Source organism: Salmo salar, chromosome 15 (assembly GCF_965601325.2).
Source record: "Salmo salar chromosome 15, fSalSal1, whole genome shotgun sequence".
Taxonomy (NCBI): Eukaryota; Metazoa; Chordata; class Actinopteri; order Salmoniformes; family Salmonidae; genus Salmo; species Salmo salar.
Window position 1 is genome coordinate 112,545,001 of NC_138305.1, and position 24,162 is coordinate 112,569,162.

General features: G+C 46.1%; 1 protein-coding gene across 4 annotated transcripts in view; it reads right to left on the bottom strand.

Moving 5' to 3' along the window:
- The window catches only part of lrrc23 (leucine rich repeat containing 23), a 17,949-nt gene extending 956 nt beyond the window's left edge, over positions 1 to 16,993 (bottom strand). Inside the window, exons 1-9 of one of the 4 annotated variants that reach the window (XM_082962296.1) lie at positions 16,836 to 16,993; positions 16,224 to 16,336; positions 15,924 to 16,033; positions 15,247 to 15,367; positions 14,921 to 15,062; positions 12,931 to 13,061; positions 11,358 to 11,494; positions 7,139 to 7,343; positions 1 to 186 (exon numbers count right to left, since the gene is read on the bottom strand). The exon at positions 1 to 186 is cut by the window's left edge and continues 956 nt beyond it. In XM_082962296.1, coding sequence (XP_082818422.1) covers positions 145 to 186; positions 7,139 to 7,343; positions 11,358 to 11,494; positions 12,931 to 13,061; positions 14,921 to 15,062; positions 15,247 to 15,367; positions 15,924 to 16,033; positions 16,224 to 16,319 — 984 coding nt within the window. In that variant the 5' untranslated portion in view covers positions 16,320 to 16,336; positions 16,836 to 16,993 and the 3' untranslated portion in view covers positions 1 to 144. Of the gene's footprint in view, positions 187 to 7,138; positions 7,344 to 11,357; positions 11,495 to 12,930; positions 13,062 to 14,920; positions 15,063 to 15,246; positions 15,368 to 15,923; positions 16,034 to 16,223; positions 16,395 to 16,835 lie in introns of all 4 variants that reach the window. The other 3 variants (XM_082962294.1, XM_082962297.1, XM_082962295.1) reach the window with 3 other exon arrangements.
- Positions 16,994 to 24,162: the final 7,169 nt, after the last annotated feature.

Genomic DNA, 24,162 nt, shown 5'->3' on the forward strand with positions numbered 1-24,162 from the left:
GGGTGAGGAGTGACTGGGTGAGGAGTGACTGAGAGAGGAGTGACTGGGAGAGGAGTGACTGGGAGAGGAGTGACTGGGAGAGGAGTGACTGGGAGAGGAGTGACTGGGAGAGGAGTGACTGGGAGAGGAGTGACTGATGGTGAGTTAGTATTCCTCTGCTTCAACAGCCGCCTCATCCTTAAACTCCTATAGAGACAGAGAGAGAAACAGCATCATTATACTACAGAGAGACAGAGGAAACAGCATCATTATACTACAGAGAGACAGAGGAAACAGCATCATTATACTACAGAGAGACAGAGGAAACAGCATCATTATACTACAGAGAGACAGAGGAAACAGCATCATTATACTACAGAGAGACAGAGGAAACAGCATCATTATACTACAGAGAGACAGAGGAAACAGCATCATTATACTACAGAGAGACAGAGGAAACAGCATCATTATACTACAGAGAGACAGAGGAAACAGCATCATTATACTACAGAGAGACAGAGGAAACAGCATCATTATACTACAGAGAGACAGAGGAAACAGCATCATTATACTACAGAGAGACAGAGGAAACAGCATCATTATACTACAGAGAGACAGAGGAAACAGCATCATTATACTACAGAGAGACAGAGGAAACAGCATCATTATACTACAGAGAGACAGAGGAAACAGCATCATTATACTACAGAGAGACAGAGGAAACAGCATCATTATACTACAGAGAGACAGAGGAAACAGCATCATTATACTACAGAGAGACAGAGGAAACAGCATCATTATACTACAGAGAGACAGAGGAAACAGCATCATTATACTACAGAGAGACAGAGGAAACAGCATCATTATACTACAGAGAGACAGAGGAAACAGCATCATTATACTACAGAGAGACAGAGGAAACAGCATCATTATACTACAGAGAGACAGAGGAAACAGCATCATTATACTACAGAGAGACAGAGGAAACAGCATCATTATACTACAGAGAGACAGAGGAAACAGCATCATTATACTACAGAGAGACAGAGGAAACAGCATCATTATACTACAGAGAGACAGAGGAAACAGCATCATTATACTACAGAGAGACAGAGGAAACAGCATCATTATACTACAGAGAGACAGAGGAAACAGCATCATTATACTACAGAGAGACAGAGGAAACAGCATCATTATACTACAGAGAGACAGAGGAAACAGCATCATTATACTACAGAGAGACAGAGGAAACAGCATCATTATACTACAGAGAGACAGAGGAAACAGCATCATTATACTACAGAGAGACAGAGGAAACAGCATCATTATACTACAGAGAGACAGAGGAAACAGCATCATTATACTACAGAGAGACAGAGGAAACAGCATCATTATACTACAGAGAGACAGAGGAAACAGCATCATTATACTACAGAGAGACAGAGGAAACAGCATCATTATACTACAGAGAGACAGAGGAAACAGCATCATTATACTACAGAGAGACAGAGGAAACAGCATCATTATACTACAGAGAGACAGAGGAAACAGCATCATTATACTACAGAGAGACAGAGGAAACAGCATCATTATACTACAGAGAGACAGAGGAAACAGCATCATTATACTACAGAGAGACAGAGGAAACAGCATCATTATACTACAGAGAGACAGAGGAAACAGCATCATTATACTACAGAGAGACAGAGGAAACAGCATCATTATACTACAGAGAGACAGAGGAAACAGCATCATTATACTACAGAGAGACAGAGGAAACAGCATCATTATACTACAGAGAGACAGAGGAAACAGCATCATTATACTACAGAGAGACAGAGGAAACAGCATCATTATACTACAGAGAGACAGAGGAAACAGCATCATTATACTACAGAGAGACAGAGGAAACAGCATCATTATACTACAGAGAGACAGAGGAAACAGCATCATTATACTACAGAGAGACAGAGGAAACAGCATCATTATACTACAGAGAGACAGAGGAAACAGCATCATTATACTACAGAGAGACAGAGGAAACAGCATCATTATACTACAGAGAGACAGAGGAAACAGCATCATTATACTACAGAGAGACAGAGGAAACAGCATCATTATACTACAGAGAGACAGAGGAAACAGCATCATTATACTACAGAGAGACAGAGGAAACAGCATCATTATACTACAGAGAGACAGAGGAAACAGCATCATTATACTACAGAGAGACAGAGGAAACAGCATCATTATACTACAGAGAGACAGAGGAAACAGCATCATTATACTACAGAGAGACAGAGGAAACAGCATCATTATACTACAGAGAGACAGAGGAAACAGCATCATTATACTACAGAGAGACAGAGGAAACAGCATCATTATACTACAGAGAGACAGAGGAAACAGCATCATTATACTACAGAGAGACAGAGGAAACAGCATCATTATACTACAGAGAGACAGAGGAAACAGCATCATTATACTACAGAGAGACAGAGGAAACAGCATCATTATACTACAGAGAGACAGAGGAAACAGCATCATTATACTACAGAGAGACAGAGGAAACAGCATCATTATACTACAGAGAGACAGAGGAAACAGCATCATTATACTACAGAGAGACAGAGGAAACAGCATCATTATACTACAGAGAGACAGAGGAAACAGCATCATTATACTACAGAGAGACAGAGGAAACAGCATCATTATACTACAGAGAGACAGAGGAAACAGCATCATTATACTACAGAGAGACAGAGGAAACAGCATCATTATACTACAGAGAGACAGAGGAAACAGCATCATTATACTACAGAGAGACAGAGGAAACAGCATCATTATACTACAGAGAGACAGAGGAAACAGCATCATTATACTACAGAGAGACAGAGGAAACAGCATCATTATACTACAGAGAGACAGAGGAAACAGCATCATTATACTACAGAGAGACAGAGGAAACAGCATCATTATACTACAGAGAGACAGAGGAAACAGCATCATTATACTACAGAGAGACAGAGGAAACAGCATCATTATACTACAGAGAGACAGAGGAAACAGCATCATTATACTACAGAGAGACAGAGGAAACAGCATCATTATACTACAGAGAGACAGAGGAAACAGCATCATTATACTACAGAGAGACAGAGGAAACAGCATCATTATACTACAGAGAGACAGAGGAAACAGCATCATTATACTACAGAGAGACAGAGGAAACAGCATCATTATACTACAGAGAGACAGAGGAAACAGCATCATTATACTACAGAGAGACAGAGGAAACAGCATCATTATACTACAGAGAGACAGAGGAAACAGCATCATTATACTACAGAGAGACAGAGGAAACAGCATCATTATACTACAGAGAGACAGAGGAAACAGCATCATTATACTACAGAGAGACAGAGGAAACAGCATCATTATACTACAGAGAGACAGAGGAAACAGCATCATTATACTACAGAGAGACAGAGGAAACAGCATCATTATACTACAGAGAGACAGAGGAAACAGCATCATTATACTACAGAGAGACAGAGGAAACAGCATCATTATACTACAGAGAGACAGAGGAAACAGCATCATTATACTACAGAGAGACAGAGGAAACAGCATCATTATACTACAGAGAGACAGAGGAAACAGCATCATTATACTACAGAGAGACAGAGGAAACAGCATCATTATACTACAGAGAGACAGAGGAAACAGCATCATTATACTACAGAGAGACAGAGGAAACAGCATCATTATACTACAGAGAGACAGAGGAAACAGCATCATTATACTACAGAGAGACAGAGGAAACAGCATCATTATACTACAGAGAGACAGAGGAAACAGCATCATTATACTACAGAGAGACAGAGGAAACAGCATCATTATACTACAGAGAGACAGAGGAAACAGCATCATTATACTACAGAGAGACAGAGGAAACAGCATCATTATACTACAGAGAGACAGAGGAAACAGCATCATTATACTACAGAGAGACAGAGGAAACAGCATCATTATACTACAGAGAGACAGAGGAAACAGCATCATTATACTACAGAGAGACAGAGGAAACAGCATCATTATACTACAGAGAGACAGAGGAAACAGCATCATTATACTACAGAGAGACAGAGGAAACAGCATCATTATACTACAGAGAGACAGAGGAAACAGCATCATTATACTACAGAGAGACAGAGGAAACAGCATCATTATACTACAGAGAGACAGAGGAAACAGCATCATTATACTACAGAGAGACAGAGGAAACAGCATCATTATACTACAGAGAGACAGAGGAAACAGCATCATTATACTACAGAGAGACAGAGGAAACAGCATCATTATACTACAGAGAGACAGAGGAAACAGCATCATTATACTACAGAGAGACAGAGGAAACAGCATCATTATACTACAGAGAGACAGAGGAAACAGCATCATTATACTACAGAGAGACAGAGGAAACAGCATCATTATACTACAGAGAGACAGAGGAAACAGCATCATTATACTACAGAGAGACAGAGGAAACAGCATCATTATACTACAGAGAGACAGAGGAAACAGCATCATTATACTACAGAGAGACAGAGGAAACAGCATCATTATACTACAGAGAGACAGAGGAAACAGCATCATTATACTACAGAGAGACAGAGGAAACAGCATCATTATACTACAGAGAGACAGAGGAAACAGCATCATTATACTACAGAGAGACAGAGGAAACAGCATCATTATACTACAGAGAGACAGAGGAAACAGCATCATTATACTACAGAGAGACAGAGGAAACAGCATCATTATACTACAGAGAGACAGAGGAAACAGCATCATTATACTACAGAGAGACAGAGGAAACAGCATCATTATACTACAGAGAGACAGAGGAAACAGCATCATTATACTACAGAGAGACAGAGGAAACAGCATCATTATACTACAGAGAGACAGAGGAAACAGCATCATTATACTACAGAGAGACAGAGGAAACAGCATCATTATACTACAGAGAGACAGAGGAAACAGCATCATTATACTACAGAGAGACAGAGGAAACAGCATCATTATACTACAGAGAGACAGAGGAAACAGCATCATTATACTACAGAGAGACAGAGGAAACAGCATCATTATACTACAGAGAGACAGAGGAAACAGCATCATTATACTACAGAGAGACAGAGGAAACAGCATCATTATACTACAGAGAGACAGAGGAAACAGCATCATTATACTACAGAGAGACAGAGGAAACAGCATCATTATACTACAGAGAGACAGAGGAAACAGCATCATTATACTACAGAGAGACAGAGGAAACAGCATCATTATACTACAGAGAGACAGAGGAAACAGCATCATTATACTACAGAGAGACAGAGGAAACAGCATCATTATACTACAGAGAGACAGAGGAAACAGCATCATTATACTACAGAGAGACAGAGGAAACAGCATCATTATACTACAGAGAGACAGAGGAAACAGCATCATTATACTACAGAGAGACAGAGGAAACAGCATCATTATACTACAGAGAGACAGAGGAAACAGCATCATTATACTACAGAGAGACAGAGGAAACAGCATCATTATACTACAGAGAGACAGAGGAAACAGCATCATTATACTACAGAGAGACAGAGGAAACAGCATCATTATACTACAGAGAGACAGAGGAAACAGCATCATTATACTACAGAGAGACAGAGGAAACAGCATCATTATACTACAGAGAGACAGAGGAAACAGCATCATTATACTACAGAGAGACAGAGGAAACAGCATCATTATACTACAGAGAGACAGAGGAAACAGCATCATTATACTACAGAGAGACAGAGGAAACAGCATCATTATACTACAGAGAGACAGAGGAAACAGCATCATTATACTACAGAGAGACAGAGGAAACAGCATCATTATACTACAGAGAGACAGAGGAAACAGCATCATTATACTACAGAGAGACAGAGGAAACAGCATCATTATACTACAGAGAGACAGAGGAAACAGCATCATTATACTACAGAGAGACAGAGGAAACAGCATCATTATACTACAGAGAGACAGAGGAAACAGCATCATTATACTACAGAGAGACAGAGGAAACAGCATCATTATACTACAGAGAGACAGAGGAAACAGCATCATTATACTACAGAGAGACAGAGGAAACAGCATCATTATACTACAGAGAGACAGAGGAAACAGCATCATTATACTACAGAGAGACAGAGGAAACAGCATCATTATACTACAGAGAGACAGAGGAAACAGCATCATTATACTACAGAGAGACAGAGGAAACAGCATCATTATACTACAGAGAGACAGAGGAAACAGCATCATTATACTACAGAGAGACAGAGGAAACAGCATCATTATACTACAGAGAGACAGAGGAAACAGCATCATTATACTACAGAGAGACAGAGGAAACAGCATCATTATACTACAGAGAGACAGAGGAAACAGCATCATTATACTACAGAGAGACAGAGGAAACAGCATCATTATACTACAGAGAGACAGAGGAAACAGCATCATTATACTACAGAGAGACAGAGGAAACAGCATCATTATACTACAGAGAGACAGAGGAAACAGCATCATTATACTACAGAGAGACAGAGGAAACAGCATCATTATACTACAGAGAGACAGAGGAAACAGCATCATTATACTACAGAGAGACAGAGGAAACAGCATCATTATACTACAGAGAGACAGAGGAAACAGCATCATTATACTACAGAGAGACAGAGGAAACAGCATCATTATACTACAGAGAGACAGAGGAAACAGCATCATTATACTACAGAGAGACAGAGGAAACAGCATCATTATACTACAGAGAGACAGAGGAAACAGCATCATTATACTACAGAGAGACAGAGGAAACAGCATCATTATACTACAGAGAGACAGAGGAAACAGCATCATTATACTACAGAGAGACAGAGGAAACAGCATCATTATACTACAGAGAGACAGAGGAAACAGCATCATTATACTACAGAGAGACAGAGGAAACAGCATCATTATACTACAGAGAGACAGAGGAAACAGCATCATTATACTGAGCAGACGGAGGAGAACACGAGTTTTTCCTGTACGTGCGTGTGTTTTATACCCTGAGTTTTTCCTGTGCCTCAGACTTCTCCTCGGGGGAGATGGGTTCCTTATCGAGACGCTCCAGCAGAGGCAGGCGGCTCAGGACACACAGACGATAGTCCTCCGTCTCCACGAGAGGGTTTTCAGCCAGGACCAGCGCTCGCAGTGTCCTGGATACGCCCACCAGACTACGCAAAGCACGCTGGGAAGAAACCAGGTTACCCCTGGAGGGGAGATGGAGGGGAGAGGAACATTACATTTTAGTCATTTAGCAGACGCTCTTATCCAGAGTGACTTACAGTAGTGAATGCATACTTTTCATACAATATTTTTTTCCCCGTGCTGGTCCCCCGTGGGAATCGAACCCACAACCCTGGCGTTGCAAACACCATGCTCTACCAACTGAACCACACGGGACCACACGAGATGGAGGGGAGATGGAGGAGAGATGGAGGGGAGATGGAGGGGAGAAGAAGGGGAGATGGAAGGGGGGATGGAGGGGAGATGGAGGGGAGATGGAGGGGAGATGAAGGGGAGATGGAGGGGAGATGGAGGGAGAGAAGAAGGGGAGAAGAAGGTGAGATGGAGGGGAGATGAAGGTGAGATGGAGGGGAGATGGAAGGGGAGAAGGAGGGGAGAAGAAGGGGGAGATGGAGGGGAGATGGAGGGGAGATGGAGGGGAGAAGGAGGGGAGATGGAGGGGAGAAGGGAGGGGAGATGGAGGGGAGATGGAGGGGAGATGGAGGGGAGATGGAGGGGAGATGGAGGGAGAGGGAGGGGAGATGGAGGGGAGATGAAGGTGAGATGGAGGGGAGATGGAGGGGAGATGGAAGGGGAGAAGAAGGGGAGAAGAAGGGGAGATGGAGGGGAGATGGAGGGGAGATGGAGGGGAGATGAAGGGGAGATGGAGGGGAGAAGGAGGGGAGATGGAGGGGAGAAGGAGGGGAGATGGAGGGGAGATGGAGGGGGGATGAAGGGGAGATGGAGGGGAGATGGAGGGGAGAAGGAGGGGAGATGGAGGGGAGAAGAAGGGGAGATGGAGGGGAGATGGAGGGGAGATGAAGGGGAGATGGAGGGGAGAAGAAGGGGAGAAGAGGTGAGATGGAGGGGAGATGAAGGTGAGATGGAGGGGAGATGGAGGGGAGATGGAAGGGGAGAAGGAGGGGAGAAGAAGGGGAGATGGAGGGGAGATGGAGGGGAGATGGAGGGGAGATGAAGGGGAGATGGAGGGGAGAAGGAGGGGAGATGGAGGGGAGATGGAGGGAGATGGAGGGGAGACGAAGGGGAGACGGAGGGGAGACGGAGGGGAGACGGAGGGGAGAAGGAGGGGAGATGAAGGGGAGATGGAGGGGAGATGAAGGGGAGATGGAGGGGAGGGGAGATGGAAGGGACATGAAGGGGAGATGGAGGGGGAGTGGAGGGGAGAAGGAGGGGAGATGGAGGGAGATGAAGGGGAGATGGAGGGGAGAAGGAGGAGAGAAGGAGGGGAGATGGAGGGGAGATGGAGGGGAGATGGAAGGGAGATGAAGGGGAGATGGAAGGGGAGATGGAGGGGAGATGGAAGGGGAGATGGAAGGGGGGATTGAGGGGAGAAGGAGGGGAGATGGAGGGGAGATGGAGGGGAGATGGAGGGGAGATGGAGGGGGAGTGGAGGGGAGAAGGAGGGGAGGGGAGATGGAGGGGAGATGGAGGGGAGAAGGAGGGGAGATGAAGTGGAGATGGAGGGGAGATGGAGGGGTGATGGAGGGGAGATGAAGGGGAGATGGAGGGGAGATGGAGGGGTGATGGAGGGGAGGAGGGGAGATGGAGGGGAGATGGAAGGGGAGATGGAGGGGAGATGAAGGGGAGATGGAAGGGGAGATGAAGGGGAGATGGAGGGGAGATGGAGGGGAGATGGAGGGGAGGAGAGATGGAGGGGAGATGGAGGGGGAGATGGAGGGGAGATGAAGGGGAGATGGAGGGGAGATGGAGGAGAGATGGAGGGGAGATGGAGGTGAGATGGAGGGGAGATGGAGGTGAGATGGAGGGGAGATGGAGGGGAGATGGAGGGGAGATGGAAGGGGAGATGGAGGGGAGATGGAGTGGAGATGGAGGGGAGATGGAGTAGAGATGGAGGGGAGATGGAGGGGAGATGGAGTTGCAGTTGACGGTGTTGAGGTACTGCAGGGACTTCATGTTGGGACTGATGCCTACCTGATGTTGAGGTACTGCAGGGACTGATGTCTACCTGATGTTGAGGTACTGCAGGGACTGATGTCTACCTGATGTTGAGGTACTGCAGGGCCTGATGTCTACCTGATGTTGAGGTACTGCAGGGACTGATGTCTACCTGATGTTGAGGTACTGCAGGGACTGATGTCTACCTGATGTTGAGGTACTGCAGGGCCTGATGTCTACCTGATGTTGAGGTACTGCAGGGCCTGATGCCTACTTGATGTTGAGGTACTGCAGGGACTGATGTCTACCTGATGTTGAGGTACTGCAGGGACTGAATTCTACCTGATGTTGAGGTACTGCAGGGACTGATGTCTACCTGATGTTGAGGTACTGCAGGGACTGATGTCTACCTGATGTTGAGGTACTGCAGGGACTGATGTCTACCTGATGTTGAGGTACTGCAGGGACTTCATGTTGGGACTGATGTCTACCTGATGTTGAGGTACTGCAGGGCCTGATGTCTACCTGATGTTGAGGTACTGCAGGGACTGATGTCTACCTGATGTTGAGGTACTGCAGGGACTGATGTCTACCTGATGTTGAGGTACTGCAGGGACTGATGCCTACCTGATGTTGAGGTACTGCAGGGCCTGATGTCTACCTGATGTTGAGGTACTGCAGGGACTGATGTCTACCTGATGTTGAGGTACTGCAGGGACTGATGTCTACCTGATGTTGAGGTACTGCAGGGCCTGATGTCTACCTGATGTTGAGGTACTGCAGGGACTGATGTCTACCTGATGTTGAGGTACTGCAGGGACTGATGTCTACCTGATGTTGAGGTACTGCAGGGACTGATGTCTACCTGATGTTGAGGTACTGCAGGGCCTGTTGTCTACCTGATGTTGAGGTACTGCAGGGACTGATGTCTACCTGATGTTGAGGTACTGCAGGGCCTGATGCCTACCTGATGTTGAGGTACTGCAGGGACTGATGTCTACCTGATGTTGAGGTACTGCAGGGCCTGATGTCTACCTGATGTTGAGGTACTGCAGGGACTGATGTCTACCTGATGTTGAGGTACTGCAGGGACTGATGTCTACCTGATGTTGAGGTACTGCAGGGCCTGATGTCTACCTGATGTTGAGGTACTGCAGGGCCTGATGTCTACCTGATGTTGAGGTACTGCAGGGCCTGATGTCTACCTGATGTTGAGGTACTGCAGGGCCTGATGTCTACCTGATGTTGAGGTACTGCAGGGACTGATGCCTACCTGATGTTGAGGTACTGCAGGGCCTGATGTCTACCTTATGTTGAGGTACTGCAGGGACTGATGTCTACCTGATGTTGAGGTACTGCAGGGACTGATGTCTACCTGATGTTGAGGTACTGCAGGGACTTCATGTTGGGACTGATGTCTACCTGATGTTGAGGTACTGCAGGGACTGATGTCTACCTGATGTTGAGGTACTGCAGGGACTGATGTCTACCTGATGTTGAGGTACTGCAGGGCCTGATGTCTACCTGATGTTGAGGTACTGCAGGGACTGATGCCTACCTGATGTTGAGGTACTGCAGGGACTGATGTCTACCTGATGTTGAGGTACTGCAGGGCCTGATGTCTACCTGATGTTGAGGTACTGCAGGGACTGATGCCTACCTGATGTTGAGGTACTGCAGGGCCTGATGTCTACCTTATGTTGAGGTACTGCAGGGACTGATGTCTACCTGATGTTGAGGTACTGCAGGGCCTGATGTCTACCTGATGTTGAGGTACTGCAGGGACTTCATGTTGGGACTGATGTCTACCTGATGTTGAGGTACTGCAGGGACTGATGTCTACCTGATGTTGAGGTACTGCAGGGACTGATGTCTACCTGATGTTGAGGTACTGCAGGGCCTGATGTCTACCTGATGTTGAGGTACTGCAGGGCCTGATGTCTACCTGATGTTGAGGTACTGCAGGGCCTGATGTCTACCTGATGTTGAGGTACTGCAGGGACTGATGTCTACCTGATGTTGAGGTACTGCAGGGACTGATGTCTACCTGATGTTGAGGTACTGCAGGGCCTGATGTCTACCTGATGTTGAGGTACTGCAGGGACTTCATGTTGGGACTGATTCCGTCTAGAGTCTCCAGTTGGTTGTCTCGGAGGTGCAGGGTGGTCAGACGCTCCAGCTTACCCAGACCCTCCAGGCGCTTGATAGTATTCTGGGCCTGCACAGGGGTCAGAGGTTATAGGTCACGGGGTTAAAGGTAAGAATTAAACTGAGGTAAGTGACAGGTGAAAGGTTTGAACCAGGAATCAGTTGGGGTTTTGGGTGAGAGGATGAAAGTTACCAGGTAAAGGCTGTGTAGGTTAGAGTTAGGGTTGAAAGGTCAGGTAGAGGCTGTGTAGGTTAGAGTTAGGGTTGAAAGGTCAGGTAGAGGCTGTGTAGGTTAGAGTTAGGGTTGAAAGGTCAGGTAGAGGCTGTGTAGGTTAGAGTTAGGGTTGAAAGGTCAGGTAGAGGCTGTGTAGGTTAGAGTTAGGGTTGAAAGGTCAGGTAGAGGCTGTGTAGGTTAGAGTTAGGGTTGAAAGGTCAGGTAGAGGCTGTGTAGGTTAGAGTTAGGGTTGAAAGGTCAGGTAGAGGCTGTGTAGGTTAGAGTTAGGGTTGAAAGGTCAGGTAGAGGCTGTGTAGGTTAGAGTTAGGGTTGAAAGGTCAGGTAGAGGCTGTGTAGGTTAGAGTTAGGGTTGAAAGGTCAGGTAGAGGCTGTGTAGGTTAGAGTTAGGGTTGAAAGGTCAGGTAGAGGCTGTGTAGGTTAGAGTTAGGGTTGAAAGGTCAGGTAGAGGCTGTGTAGGTTAGAGTTAGGGTTGAAAGGTCAGGTAGAGGCTGTGTAGGTTAGAGTTAGGGTTGAAAGGTCAGGTAGAGGCTGTGTAGGTTAGAGTTAGGGTTGAAAGGTCAGGTAGAGGCTGTGTAGGTTAGAGTTAGGGTTGAAAGGTCAGGTAGAGGCTGTGTAGGTTAGAGTTAGGGTTGAAAGGTCAGGTAGAGGCTGTGTAGGTTAGAGTTAGGGTTGAAAGGTCAGGTAGAGGCTGTGTAGGTTAGAGTTAGGGTTGAAAGGTCAGGTAGAGGCTGTGTAGGTTAGAGTTAGGGTTGAAAGGTCAGGTAGAGGTTATGGTGAGAGGTTAGGGGTTAAAGGTTACCAGGTAGAGGTTATGGTGAGAGGTTAGGGGTTAAGGGTTACCAGGTAAAGGTTATGGTGAGAGGTTAGTGGTTAAGGGTTACCAGGTAGAGGTTAGGGGTTAGGGGTTAAGGGTTAAAGGTTACCAGGTAGAGGTTAGGGGTTAAGGGTTACCAGGTAGAGGTTATGGTTAGGGGTTAAGGGTTACCAGGTAGAGGTTATGGTTAGGGGTTAAAGGTTACCAGGTAGAGGTTATGGTTAGGGGTTAGAGGTTAAAAGTTACCAGGTAGAGGTTATGGTTAGGGGTTAAGGGTTACCAGGTAGAGGTTATGGTTAGGGGTTAAGGGTTACCAGGTAGAGGTTATGGTTAGGGGTGAGAGGTTAGGGGTTACCAGGTAGAGGTTATGGTTAGGGGTTAAAGGTTACCAGGTAGAGGTTATGGTTAGGGGTTAAAGGTTACCAGGTAGAGGTTATGGTTAGGGGTTAAAGGTTACCAGGTAGAGGCGTCGGAGGTTGGGCAGGTAGATTCCGTCGGTAGTCTCCAGTTTGTTTCCTCTCAGTTCCAGAGTCACCAGGTTGGTCAGGTGATGGTACAGTAGCCCCGACACCCTCTGGATACCGTTACCTAGCAACGACACACAGACACCCTCTGGATACCGTTACCTAGCAACGACACACAGACACCTTCTGGATACCGTTACCTAGCAACGACACACAGACACCCTCTGGATACCGTTACCTAGCAACGACACACAGACACCCTCTTGATACCGTTACCTAGCAACGACACACAGACACCCTCTGGATACCGTTACCTAGCAACGACACACAGACACCCTCTGGATACCGTTACCTAGCAACGACACACAGACACCCTCTGGATACCGTTACCTAGCAACGACACACAGACACCCTCTGGATACCGTTATCTAGTAACGACAAACAGACACCCTCTGGATACCGTTACCTAGTAACGAAACACAGACACCCTCTGGATACCGTTACCTAGCAACGACAAACAGACACCCTCTGGATACCGTTACCTAGTAACGAAACACAGACACCCTCTGGATACCGTTACTTAGAGCGGCCATACTCAACCTACGGACCCAGGCCTCGACACTCAGGGGACCCCCGTTGATTTTGTTGAGTCACTCAGATATCATATTATTTACACACATAAGACATGTCTGTCTGTCTGTCTGTCTATGCCATAGAGATAGAGGACTCTAGAGCTCAAAAGCCAGCTTTAGCATGGGCAGCGCTTCCACCATTTTAAAGTAGTCAACTGGGTGGGACTTCCTATGGGTTAAGGAAAGGTTACATAATTCCATCCAGGTTATCAGGAGGAATCAGCCAATGAATTATGTTTATGAGCAAACATTCTATAACTGTAGGTGACAGTAAATCGCCCACCGTAGCTTTATACCATCCTACAGGTGGCAGTATGTTTACCAACCTGCTCAGTTGGTAGAGCATGGTGCTTGTAATACCAGGGTAGTGGGGGTTCGATTCCCAGGACCACCCATACGTGACTGTAAGTCGCTTTGGATAAAAGTGTCTGCTAAATGGCAGATATTAGATTAGAAGAAAATGTACTACTTCAAAATTGAGATGGCCTCAATGGCGCTGCCCATGTGCTAACATACGCCAGAATGGGACAGATACAAAGAAGAGTCCTCTATCATTCTTTATGGGTCTATGCTAGGTAATGGTCGGTCCGTCTGCATTCGGTCACCTCAGTACACTGATTGTAAGATCTGTTACTTTATCTCAGCCACATTCAGACCTTAAATCTATGTCAATAGATCAATCCTGGCAAATGAGGTTCTCCTACACCCTCTCCCCAGACTGACCAATGATATTGAGTCTCTCCTACACCCTCTCCCCAGACTGACCAATGAGGTTACGGTTCTCCTACACCCTCTCCCCAGACTGACCAATGATATTGAGTCTCTCCCACACCCCCTCCCAGACTGACCAATGAGGTTACGGCTCTCCCACACCCCCTCCCAGACTGACCAATGAGGTTACGGCTCTCCCACACCCCCCTCCCAGACTGACAAATGAGGTTACGGCTCTCCCACACCCCCCTCCCAGACTGACCAATGAGGTTACGGCTCTCCCACACCCCCCTCCCAGACTGACCAATGAGGTTACGGCTCTCCCACACCCCCCTCCCAGACTGACAAATGAGGTTACGGCTCTCCCACACCCCCCTCCCAGACTGACCAATGAGGTTACGGCTCTCCCACACCCCCCTCCCAGACTGACCAATGAGGTTGAGGCTCTCCCACACCCCCCTCCCAGACTGACCAATGAGGTTACGGCTCTCCCACACCCCCCTCCCAGACTGACCAATGAGGTTACGGCTCTCCCACACCCCCCTCCCAGACTGACCAATGAGGTTACGGCTCTCCCACACCCCCCTCCCAGACTGACCAATGAGGTTACGGCTCTCCCACACCCCCCTCCCAGACTGACCAATGAGGTTGAGGCTCTCCAGGGCGAAGCCTTCTAGGCCCTCCAGGTCTCTGAGGCGGTTCAGGGCCAGACTCAGCCACTGTAGGTAGATCAGCTGACCCAGGGGCTGACCTCTGAACCCCGCCACCATGTTACCATCGCCCTGGGGGGGGGGGGGGGGGGAGGATAATTTTTATATTTTCTCTTATTGAAAAATGCTACACCGTCTTACACAGGAGGAAGTATCCTTATTTGGGACTAATTTGGGACGGAGACAATCCTATATCCCAAGACGCTGGTCAAAATGTTGCACTATATGAGGAATATGGTGCAATTTGGGTCCTTGCCTTCAGCCACAGCAGCTGTGTGAGGGCGACCAGGGGTGAAAGGTCAGAGAGGTGGTTGGATGACACGTCCAGGAAACGCAGGTGGACAAACGAGCTGACCAGGGCTATGTCCGTCAGACGCCTGGGGAGAGAGGGAGAAGGGGGGAGAGAGGGAGGGGGGAGAGAGAGGGAGGGGAGAGAGAGAGAGAGGGGGAGGGGGGAGAGAGGGAGGGAAGGGGGAGAGAGAGGGGGGAGAGAGAGAGAAGGAAGGGGAGAGAGGGAGGGGGGAGAGAGAGAAGGAAGGCGGAGAGAGAGGGGGGAGAGAGACGGGGTAGGGAGGCACAGCGACAGAGAGGGGGTGGGGCGGCACAGGGAGAGAGACGGGGATAGAGGGGGTAGGAAGGAACAGGGAGAGAGAGGGAGTAGGGAGGCAGAGGGAGAGAGACGGGGTAAGTTGCATTGCTGCATATACCCATCCAATTATTTTAGATGTAATAATTGTCTTGGGTTAGGGGCTAGGGATGAGAGGCTAGGGGCCAACCTAAGGGCTAGCAGTTGATTTGGGACTGGACCCGGTTGCATCTCAAATAGCATCCCTATAGGCCCTGTTCAAAAGTAGGGCAAGTGCACTATAAATGGAATAGGGTGCCATCTGAGATGCACCCCAGGTGTTTTGTGTCCTGTGGTGTTCATGTCACCTGTCTTTCAGTTCGAGCTTTACGAAGGCGTGTGCCAGGCCGTTCCCGGTGCGACACAAAAGAGACAGACCTGGGATCAGAATTTCCTTGGTGAGAGGACACGGCTCAATCTGGAGACGGACACATCAACACAAAACTCAGCTAAGCAGAAATAATGAATTCATGAATCAATGAATCAGAATAAATCAAATTTTATTGATGACTTATCAGTTTACAATTTGACATGTATTGTAGGATTAGGTTACCCATGTGATCGATAATCAAAAAAAAAAAAAAAAACGAAACAATGTCAATATACACCTGCTCCTCTTTCTCGGACATATTTTCCTCCTGTCCTTCCTCATTCGCAGCCTCCTCTCCCTCGGACAGCCCCGCATGGTCCTCTCCCTCCGACATCCTGCTCTCCGTTTAATCTACGGTAACGTTACAGCGTCAGCTGCACTGGCTAAACCCCCCCAAATAAACGTCCTGCTAAATCAACACGACAAGTTTAATCAAACTAGCTGTAAAAAATGTAAAGCACTTCTTCAATTAAAATAAATAAAAAAAAATGTCTCATTTGAATTCGCTAGCTTAAGTTAATCGATTTCAATTGAGGTATTTTTTGTTGTTATTTTTTAATTGAAGAAGTGCTTTACATTTTTTTACAGCTAGTTTTATTAAACTTGTGTTGTTGATTTAGCAGGACGTTATATAGGGGTTAGCCAGTGCAGCTAACGCTGTAACGTTACAGTAGCTAGCCTGTCGAGCTACGGTCTCAAAGAAACACAATCCCCCAAAAATAGTACAGGTCATGATTACCCCCCCCCCCCAAAATGTTAGACTTTTATTAGCTATATAATTAGCTAACTAGTTGTTTAATCCAACTTTTTAACGTTAGTGTTGACAATATTTTGTAAAGAAGTAATTTACCTCAGTGGGTTAGCCACGGCTTGTGTCGTCGTTTCCATGGAAACAACATCAGCTGTCAGATGGGATCTTTCTTTTTCAGTGAAAAATATTTAGTAAACAAAGTCAAATCTTCCTGTATATAACCACGATTATGGATTATAAATATACACGGGGGAAAAACGTTTATATAAAATGTATTGCGTTTGTGTAATAACATCAACATCAACTGAAAGGGGGTATATAATGTGGGACAAGTCTTTCCAAACCAAGTGTCATGTCATGTTTTTCACCCACAGAATGTAATTTAGTTATTTTTGTATGAACCAATTCAGCAATAGTCAAATAGTGTGTTTTGCTCAGTGTAGGTAAAGATTGCCAATAATTTTTTGTGGTTGTCACAATGTAATTCCTCTTTTCTAAACCACACCTTGTTTGCAAAACCATGTTTGGGAAACACAATGTTGAGACAACAACCAGTAATGTAGAAATACATGCACAGCACTTCTGTTCCGATGCACAGTCAAACTTACCACACTAAGTGAGAATACACCAACAGTACTTTTATGTTTTACCATGTGTGATTCCCTCTTAATGAATGCCTTCCTAACAGTATACCAGTGATTGAAACTTGTCTCCTTCTTGGAAATTGTGTGGCGTTCAATCAGGAAGAGGCTACGTGGACACTCCTAGCCAGGGTGCACTATGGGATGGCAAAAACCGGTCATGGACCCCCCCCCCCCCCCCCCAGATAGAATTTGTTTCACCATAAACATAACAAATGGCATATTAATTACCATGCTCAGTTTTGCCAGTGTAGCCTGCCAGTAGCACAGACCGGGAACAGAGGCTATATGCCAGTGTAGCCTGCCAGTAGCACAGACCAGAACAGAGGCTATATGCCGGTGTAACCTGCCAGTAGCACAGACCAGGCCAGAGGCTATATGCCGGTGTAACCTGCCAGTAGCACAGACCAGAACAGAGGCTATATGCCAGTGTAGCCTGCCAGTAGGACAGACCGGGAACAGAGGCTATATGCCAGTGTAACCTGCCAGTAGCACAGACCAGAACAGAGGCTATATGCCAGTGTAACCTGCCAGTAGCACAGACCGGGAACAGAGGCTATATGCCAGTGTAACCTGCCAGTAGCACAGACCAGAACAGAGGCTATATGCCAGTGTAACCTGCCAGTAGCACAGACCGGGAACAGAGGCTATATGCCAGTGTAACCTGCCAGTAGCACAGACCAGAACAGAGGCTATATGCCAGTGTAGCCTGCCAGTAGCACAGACCGGAACAGAGGCTATATGCCAGTGTAACCTGCCAGTAGCACAGACCAGAACAGAGGCTATATGCCAGTGTAACCTGCCAGTAGCACAGACCAGGCCAGAGGCTATATGCCGGTGTAGCCTGCCAGTAGCACAGACCGGAACAGAGGCTATATGCCAGTGTAACCTGCCAGTAGCACAGACCAGGCCAGAGGCTATATGCCGGTGTAGCCTGCCAGTAGCACAGACCGGAACAAAGGCTATATGCCAGTGTACGCTCATAATCTGAGGGGGGTAGGAGGGCGTAAGTAATAATGTAATATTTTGTAGTTAAAAATCACAAAAAATACATTCTGATTGGGGACCTAGCCATCCAATGTCATAATGATACGGCCTTCAATCCCTTGTTTAGGCAGCTCATTGGATCCCAGAGCGGGGTCAAATTGACAGTTTTTTTCTTTCACAGAAAGAGAAAAAGATTGTTCACCTTTGCAGACAGCTACAGCTAGCTTCGTTAAGTTTAGGTAGTGTCTCACTGAATAATTATATCTAGTTGGCTATGCTTTGATCAGCGTGGATATTTCAAAATGTCTGGGCACTGACAAGAGCAGTGTACCACCATGTTGAGACTGATGGAGAGCTCACCGAGCAGCCTGCTAGCCCGACCACCGAGGTTGAGGAGCCTTCTACCCCCCCCCCCCCCCACCCCCACCCCCTCTGCCTGCTGACCAACAAGATGGGAGGACAGCCATTGCCTAGCAACACGAGGGTGAGATCACAACAAGCACCTGCCAGTGGCATGTAGTCATGGATGCCAAGGGAAGCCAGGCTTCTCCAAAACAATAAAAAAATAAAATAAATAAAAAAATATGTTAATGTATATTTTGTCTCTCTGTGTTTCATAATTTTCCTTCAATTCACAAGAGGCTGAATGTATCTCACTGGAGAAAGCATCCGAGCGAGGGAAACAGCGCCCCTCTGTCTCTGTATGTGTAGGCCATCTATCTGATGCTGTCTGGTCATAAAGAGTATGACATTGTTGCCACCAGTAGCATTGAATGCAGAGGGAAGCCAGCGAGCATTTGGCCTCCCCTTGATAAAAAAAAAAAGTATTAAATAATAGCCAATCAGTGTTGAGCTAAACTGAGTGAGCTCAACAGTGAATGGTTCTGGCGCACCAAAAAAAAGTGTCAAGGGAAGCCATCTTGGATTTGACTTCACACCAAAAGAAAGAGTGTCAAGGGAAGCCATCTTGGATTTGACTTCACACCAAAAGAAAGAGTGTCAAGGGAAGCCATCTTGGATTTGACTTCACACCAAAGTAAAGAGTGCCAAGGGAAGCCATCTTGGATTTGACAGCAAAAGCCAAACGTCATTGACAGAAAAAAAAACTAGAATGTCGTTGTGTCGTTGTGATCCGGTGGTAAGCCAGCCAAAAAAATGGGTCCTTTTCTAAATTAGCCAAGGATAGAGATAGGGATTTGGACTGGTTTGAATTAATTCTCCATACTGGCCAATTATTATGAAGGCGATTCTGATCCAACTATTCATTCTGACATTGTTGTGTCCCTGGCCTGAGAGGAAGGAAGTTCAATATGTAGGTAGATGTAGAAGGCTAATGTTAACTAGCTGGATCATCGTTGCCCATAAACTGAACCACTTACAGAAACTCTCTGACAACTCTGCTATAGTCAGCTGTGTGATGAGAGGAGACTGTTATAGTCAGCTGTGTGATGAGAGGAGACTGCTATAGTCAGCTGTGTGATGAGAGGAGACTGTTATAGTCAGCTGTGTGATGAGAGGAGACTGCTATAGTCAGCTGTGTGATGAGAGGAGACTCGTTATAGTCAGCTGTGTGATGAGAGGAGACTGTTATAGTCAGCTGTTTGATGAGAGGAGACTGTTATAGTCAGCTGTGTGATGAGAGGAGACTCTGCTATAGTCAGCTGTGTGATGAGAGGAGACTCTGTTATAGTCAGCTGTGTGATGAGAGGAGACTGCTATAGTCAGCTGTGTGATGAGAGGAGACTGTTATAGTCAGCTGTGTGATGAGAGGAGACTGTTATAGTCAGCTGTGTGATGAGAGGAGACTGCTATAGTCAGCTGTGTGATGAGAGGAGACTGCTATAGTCAGCTGTGTAATGAGAGGAGACTGCTATAGTCAGCTGTGTGATGAGAGGAGACTGCTATAGTCAGCTGTGTGATGAGAGGAGACTGTTATAGTCAGCTGTGTAATGAGAGGAGACTCTGCTATAGTCAGCTGTGTGATGTGAGGAAACTCTGCTATAGTCAGCTGTGTGATGAGAGGAGACTGCTATAGTCAGCTGTGTGATGAGAGGAGACTGTTATAGTCAGCTGTGTGATGAGAGGAGACTGTTATAGTCAGCTGTGTGATGAGAGGAGACTCTGCTATAATCAGCTGTGTGATGAGAGGAGACTCTGCTATAGTCAGCTGTGTGATGAGAGGAGACTCTGCTATAGTCAGCTGTGTGATGAGAGGAGACTGTTATAGTCAGCTGTGTGATGAGAGGAGACTCTGTTATAGTCAGCTGTGTGATGAGAGGAGACTGCTATAGTCAGCTGTGTGATGAGAGGAGACTGCTATAGTCAGCTGTGTGATGAGAGGAGACTGTTATAGTCAGCTGTGTAATGAGAGGAGACTCTGCTATAGTCAGCTGTGTGATGTGAGGAGACTGTTATAGTCAGCTGTGTGATGAGAGGAGACTGCTATAGTCAGCTGTGTGATGAGAGGAGACTGCTATAGTCAGCTGTGTGATGAGAGGAGACTGCTATAGTCAGCTGTGTGATGAGAGGAGACTGTTATAGTCAGCTGTGTGGTGAGAGGAGACTGCTATAATCAGCTGTGTGATGAGAGGAGACTCTGCTATAGTCAGCTGTGTGATGAGAGGAGACTGTTATAGTCAGCTGTGTGATGAGAGGAGACTGCTATAGTCAGCTGTGTGATGAGAGGAGACTGTTATAGTCAGCTGTGTGATGAGAGGAGACTGTTATAGTCAGCTGTGTGATGAGAGGAGACTGTTATAGTCAGCTGTGTGATGAGAGGAGACTGTTATAGTCAGCTGTGTGATGAGAGGAGACTCTCCTATAGTCAGCTGTGTGATGAGAGGTGACTGTTATAGTCAGCTGTGTGGTGAGAGGAGACTGCTATAATCAGCTGTGTGATGAGAGGAGACTCTGCTATAGTCAGCTGTGTGATGAGAGGAGACTGTTATAGTCAGCTGTGTGATGAGAGGAGACTGTTATAGTCAGCTGTGTGATGAGAGGAGACTGTTATAGTCAGCTATGTGATGAGAGGAGACTGTTATAGTCAGCTGTGTGATGAGAGGAGACTGCTATAGTCAGCTGTGTGATGAGAGGAGACTGTTATAGTCAGCTGTGTGATGAGAGGAGACTCTGTTATAGTCAGCTGTGTGATGAGAGGAGACTGCTATAATCAGCTGTGTGATGAGAGGAGACTCTGTTATAGTCAGCTGTGTGATGAGAGGAGACTGCTATAGTCAGCTGTGTGATGAGAGGAGACTGTTATAGTCAGCTGTGTGATGAGAGGAGACTGTTATAGTCAGCTGTGTGATGAGAGGAGACTGCTATAGTCAGCTGTGTGATGAGAGGAGACTGTGCTATAGTCAGCTGTGTAATGAGAGGAGACTCTGCTATAGTCAGCTGTGTGATGAGAGGAGACTGCTATAGTCAGCTGTGTGATGAGAGGAGACTGCTATAGTCAGCTGTGTGATGAGAGGAGACTGCTATAGTCAGCTGTGTGATGAGAGGAGACTGCTGTAGTCAGCTGTGTGATGAGAGGAGACTGCTGTAGTCAGCTGTGTGATGAGAGGAGACTGTTATAGTCAGCTGTGTGATGAGAGGAGACTGCTATAATCAGCTGTGTGATGAGAGGAGACTGTTATAGTCAGCTGTGTGATGAGAGGAGACTCTGCTATAATCAGCTGTGTGATGAGAGGAGACTGCTATAATCAGCTGTGTGATGAGAGGAGACTGCTATAATCAGCTGTGTGATGAGAGGAGACTCTGCTATATTCAGCTGTGTGATGAGAGGAGACTGTTATAGTCAGCTGTGTGATGAGAGGAGACTCTGCTCATCACAGGGATAACAGAGCCCTTTTGTAAAATGGTGTGAGGCCAATTACCTGGACCTGAATCCATTGAAGACCAAGGAGCGAGTGGTAGATTTGAGGGAAAATTTAAGATATTTTTAATCCCATTTCTATTAATTGTGAAGAGATTGGTACTGTTAACTCTTATAAATGTAATAGTGGACAACAAACTGAACTGGAAGTTGAATTCCCAACGGTGTCGACTAAAAAAAGCCCAATCCAGACTTCATTATAAGGAAGCTTACATCATTGTTACGTGTCCTGTCCTTGTAAGTCATTGATGATGCATGCTGTGATAAAACAAATTCCCCAAATTGGGATTAATAAAGTAATACTCTAGTCTACTGAGGAAGTTAGGCAAGCAATTCAATGGATATCAATCAACAAAGAGGTAAGAATATGTAGGCTATAAGAATATGTTGAAGGATAGCTGTATTGGGTGAAGATGACTGAAGTGCTCACCTTTGTGTCTGTGTCTGCAGGTATGCAGACGAGGAGGCATACAAAAGGTATGTCAGTTAGTGTTGGTATGTTATGCAGATCACGTTTACCATCCTCCTCCCTTACCTCTTCAGTGAAAATCCCATAGGCCTCTACATTATGGACAAGGTATGTGTATGAAAACCATTATCAACACACGTTTTTTTTCATTCACATTCACAACAAAAAACAAGGTATGAATACTGTTGTGTGTATGTTTTGTTAATCATCTGTATAATTACTTTTTATTTTATTTTTTAAATTCATAGACCACCCTCCCTACACCTCTGATGAATGTAACAGGAAACCTGTTCCAGCACTATGCACTGCTAAATCATTCTGGATACGGAGAACATCAAAACGTTGCATTCGGAAAGTATTCAGACCCCTCGACTTGTTCCACTTTTTGTTACGTTACAGCCTTACAGGCTGACTACACCGCTCGTGTCAGCGTGCGCGAGCGTTGCAAAATAAATTTAGAAATCTATATTATTCAATTATTGCACCCACACTGCTCGCGCGCATGCGCGCCAAGGAGCGTCTGCGTTGCCAAGGGCTAAAATAGAAGTCAGTTCTAATTCTGACGCAGATCGCGCTGCAAGTCCTGCCTCTCCCATCTCCTCATTGGTTTAAAGAAGCAGGTACCCACATGCCGTCTCCTCATTGGTTATACCCGTGGTACACGGAACCCAAACCGGCTGTGCGCGTGCGCCATCGTGCATAAATGTATTTAGTCCTCTGTTTCCCCTCCATGACTTTGTGTGTAATTGTTTATTGTTATGTGGGTATCGTCAGGCGCTATACTTTTGTTAAGTTCTGTGTTTTTTGGAACGCTTATGTTGTTATGTGCTGTCATTTTTTGACCGGAATTATAGTGCGCCTATTTACTACCTTCTGATCTCCTGCACCTGGCTTCGCCTCCGTACACAGCTAGCTAGCTTGCACTTGCTAACTAATTTGTCCTATTTTGCTAGCTTGCTGTTGCTAGCTAATTTGTCCTGGAATATAAACATTGAGTTGTTATTTTACCTGAAATGCACAAGGTCCTCTACTCCGACAATTAATCCACACATAAAACGGTCAACTGAATCGTTTCTAGTCATCTCTCCTCCTTCCAGGCCTTTTCTTCTCTTGACTTTATATCGCGATTGGCAACTTTCATAAATTAGGTGCATTACCGCCACTGACCTCGTTCGTCTTTCAGTCACCCACGTGGGTATAACCAATGAGGAGATGGCATGTGGGTACCTGCTTCTACAAACCAATGAGGAGATGGGAGAGGCAGGACTTGCAGCGCGATCTGCGTCAGAAATAGAACTGACTTCTATTTTAGCCCTTGGCAACGCAGACGCTCGTTGGCGCGCGTGAGCAGTGTGGGTGCAATAATTGAATAACATAGATCTCTAAATTTATTTTGCAACGCGAGCGGTGTAGACAGCCTGTTATTCTAAAATGTATACAACTTATTTTTAT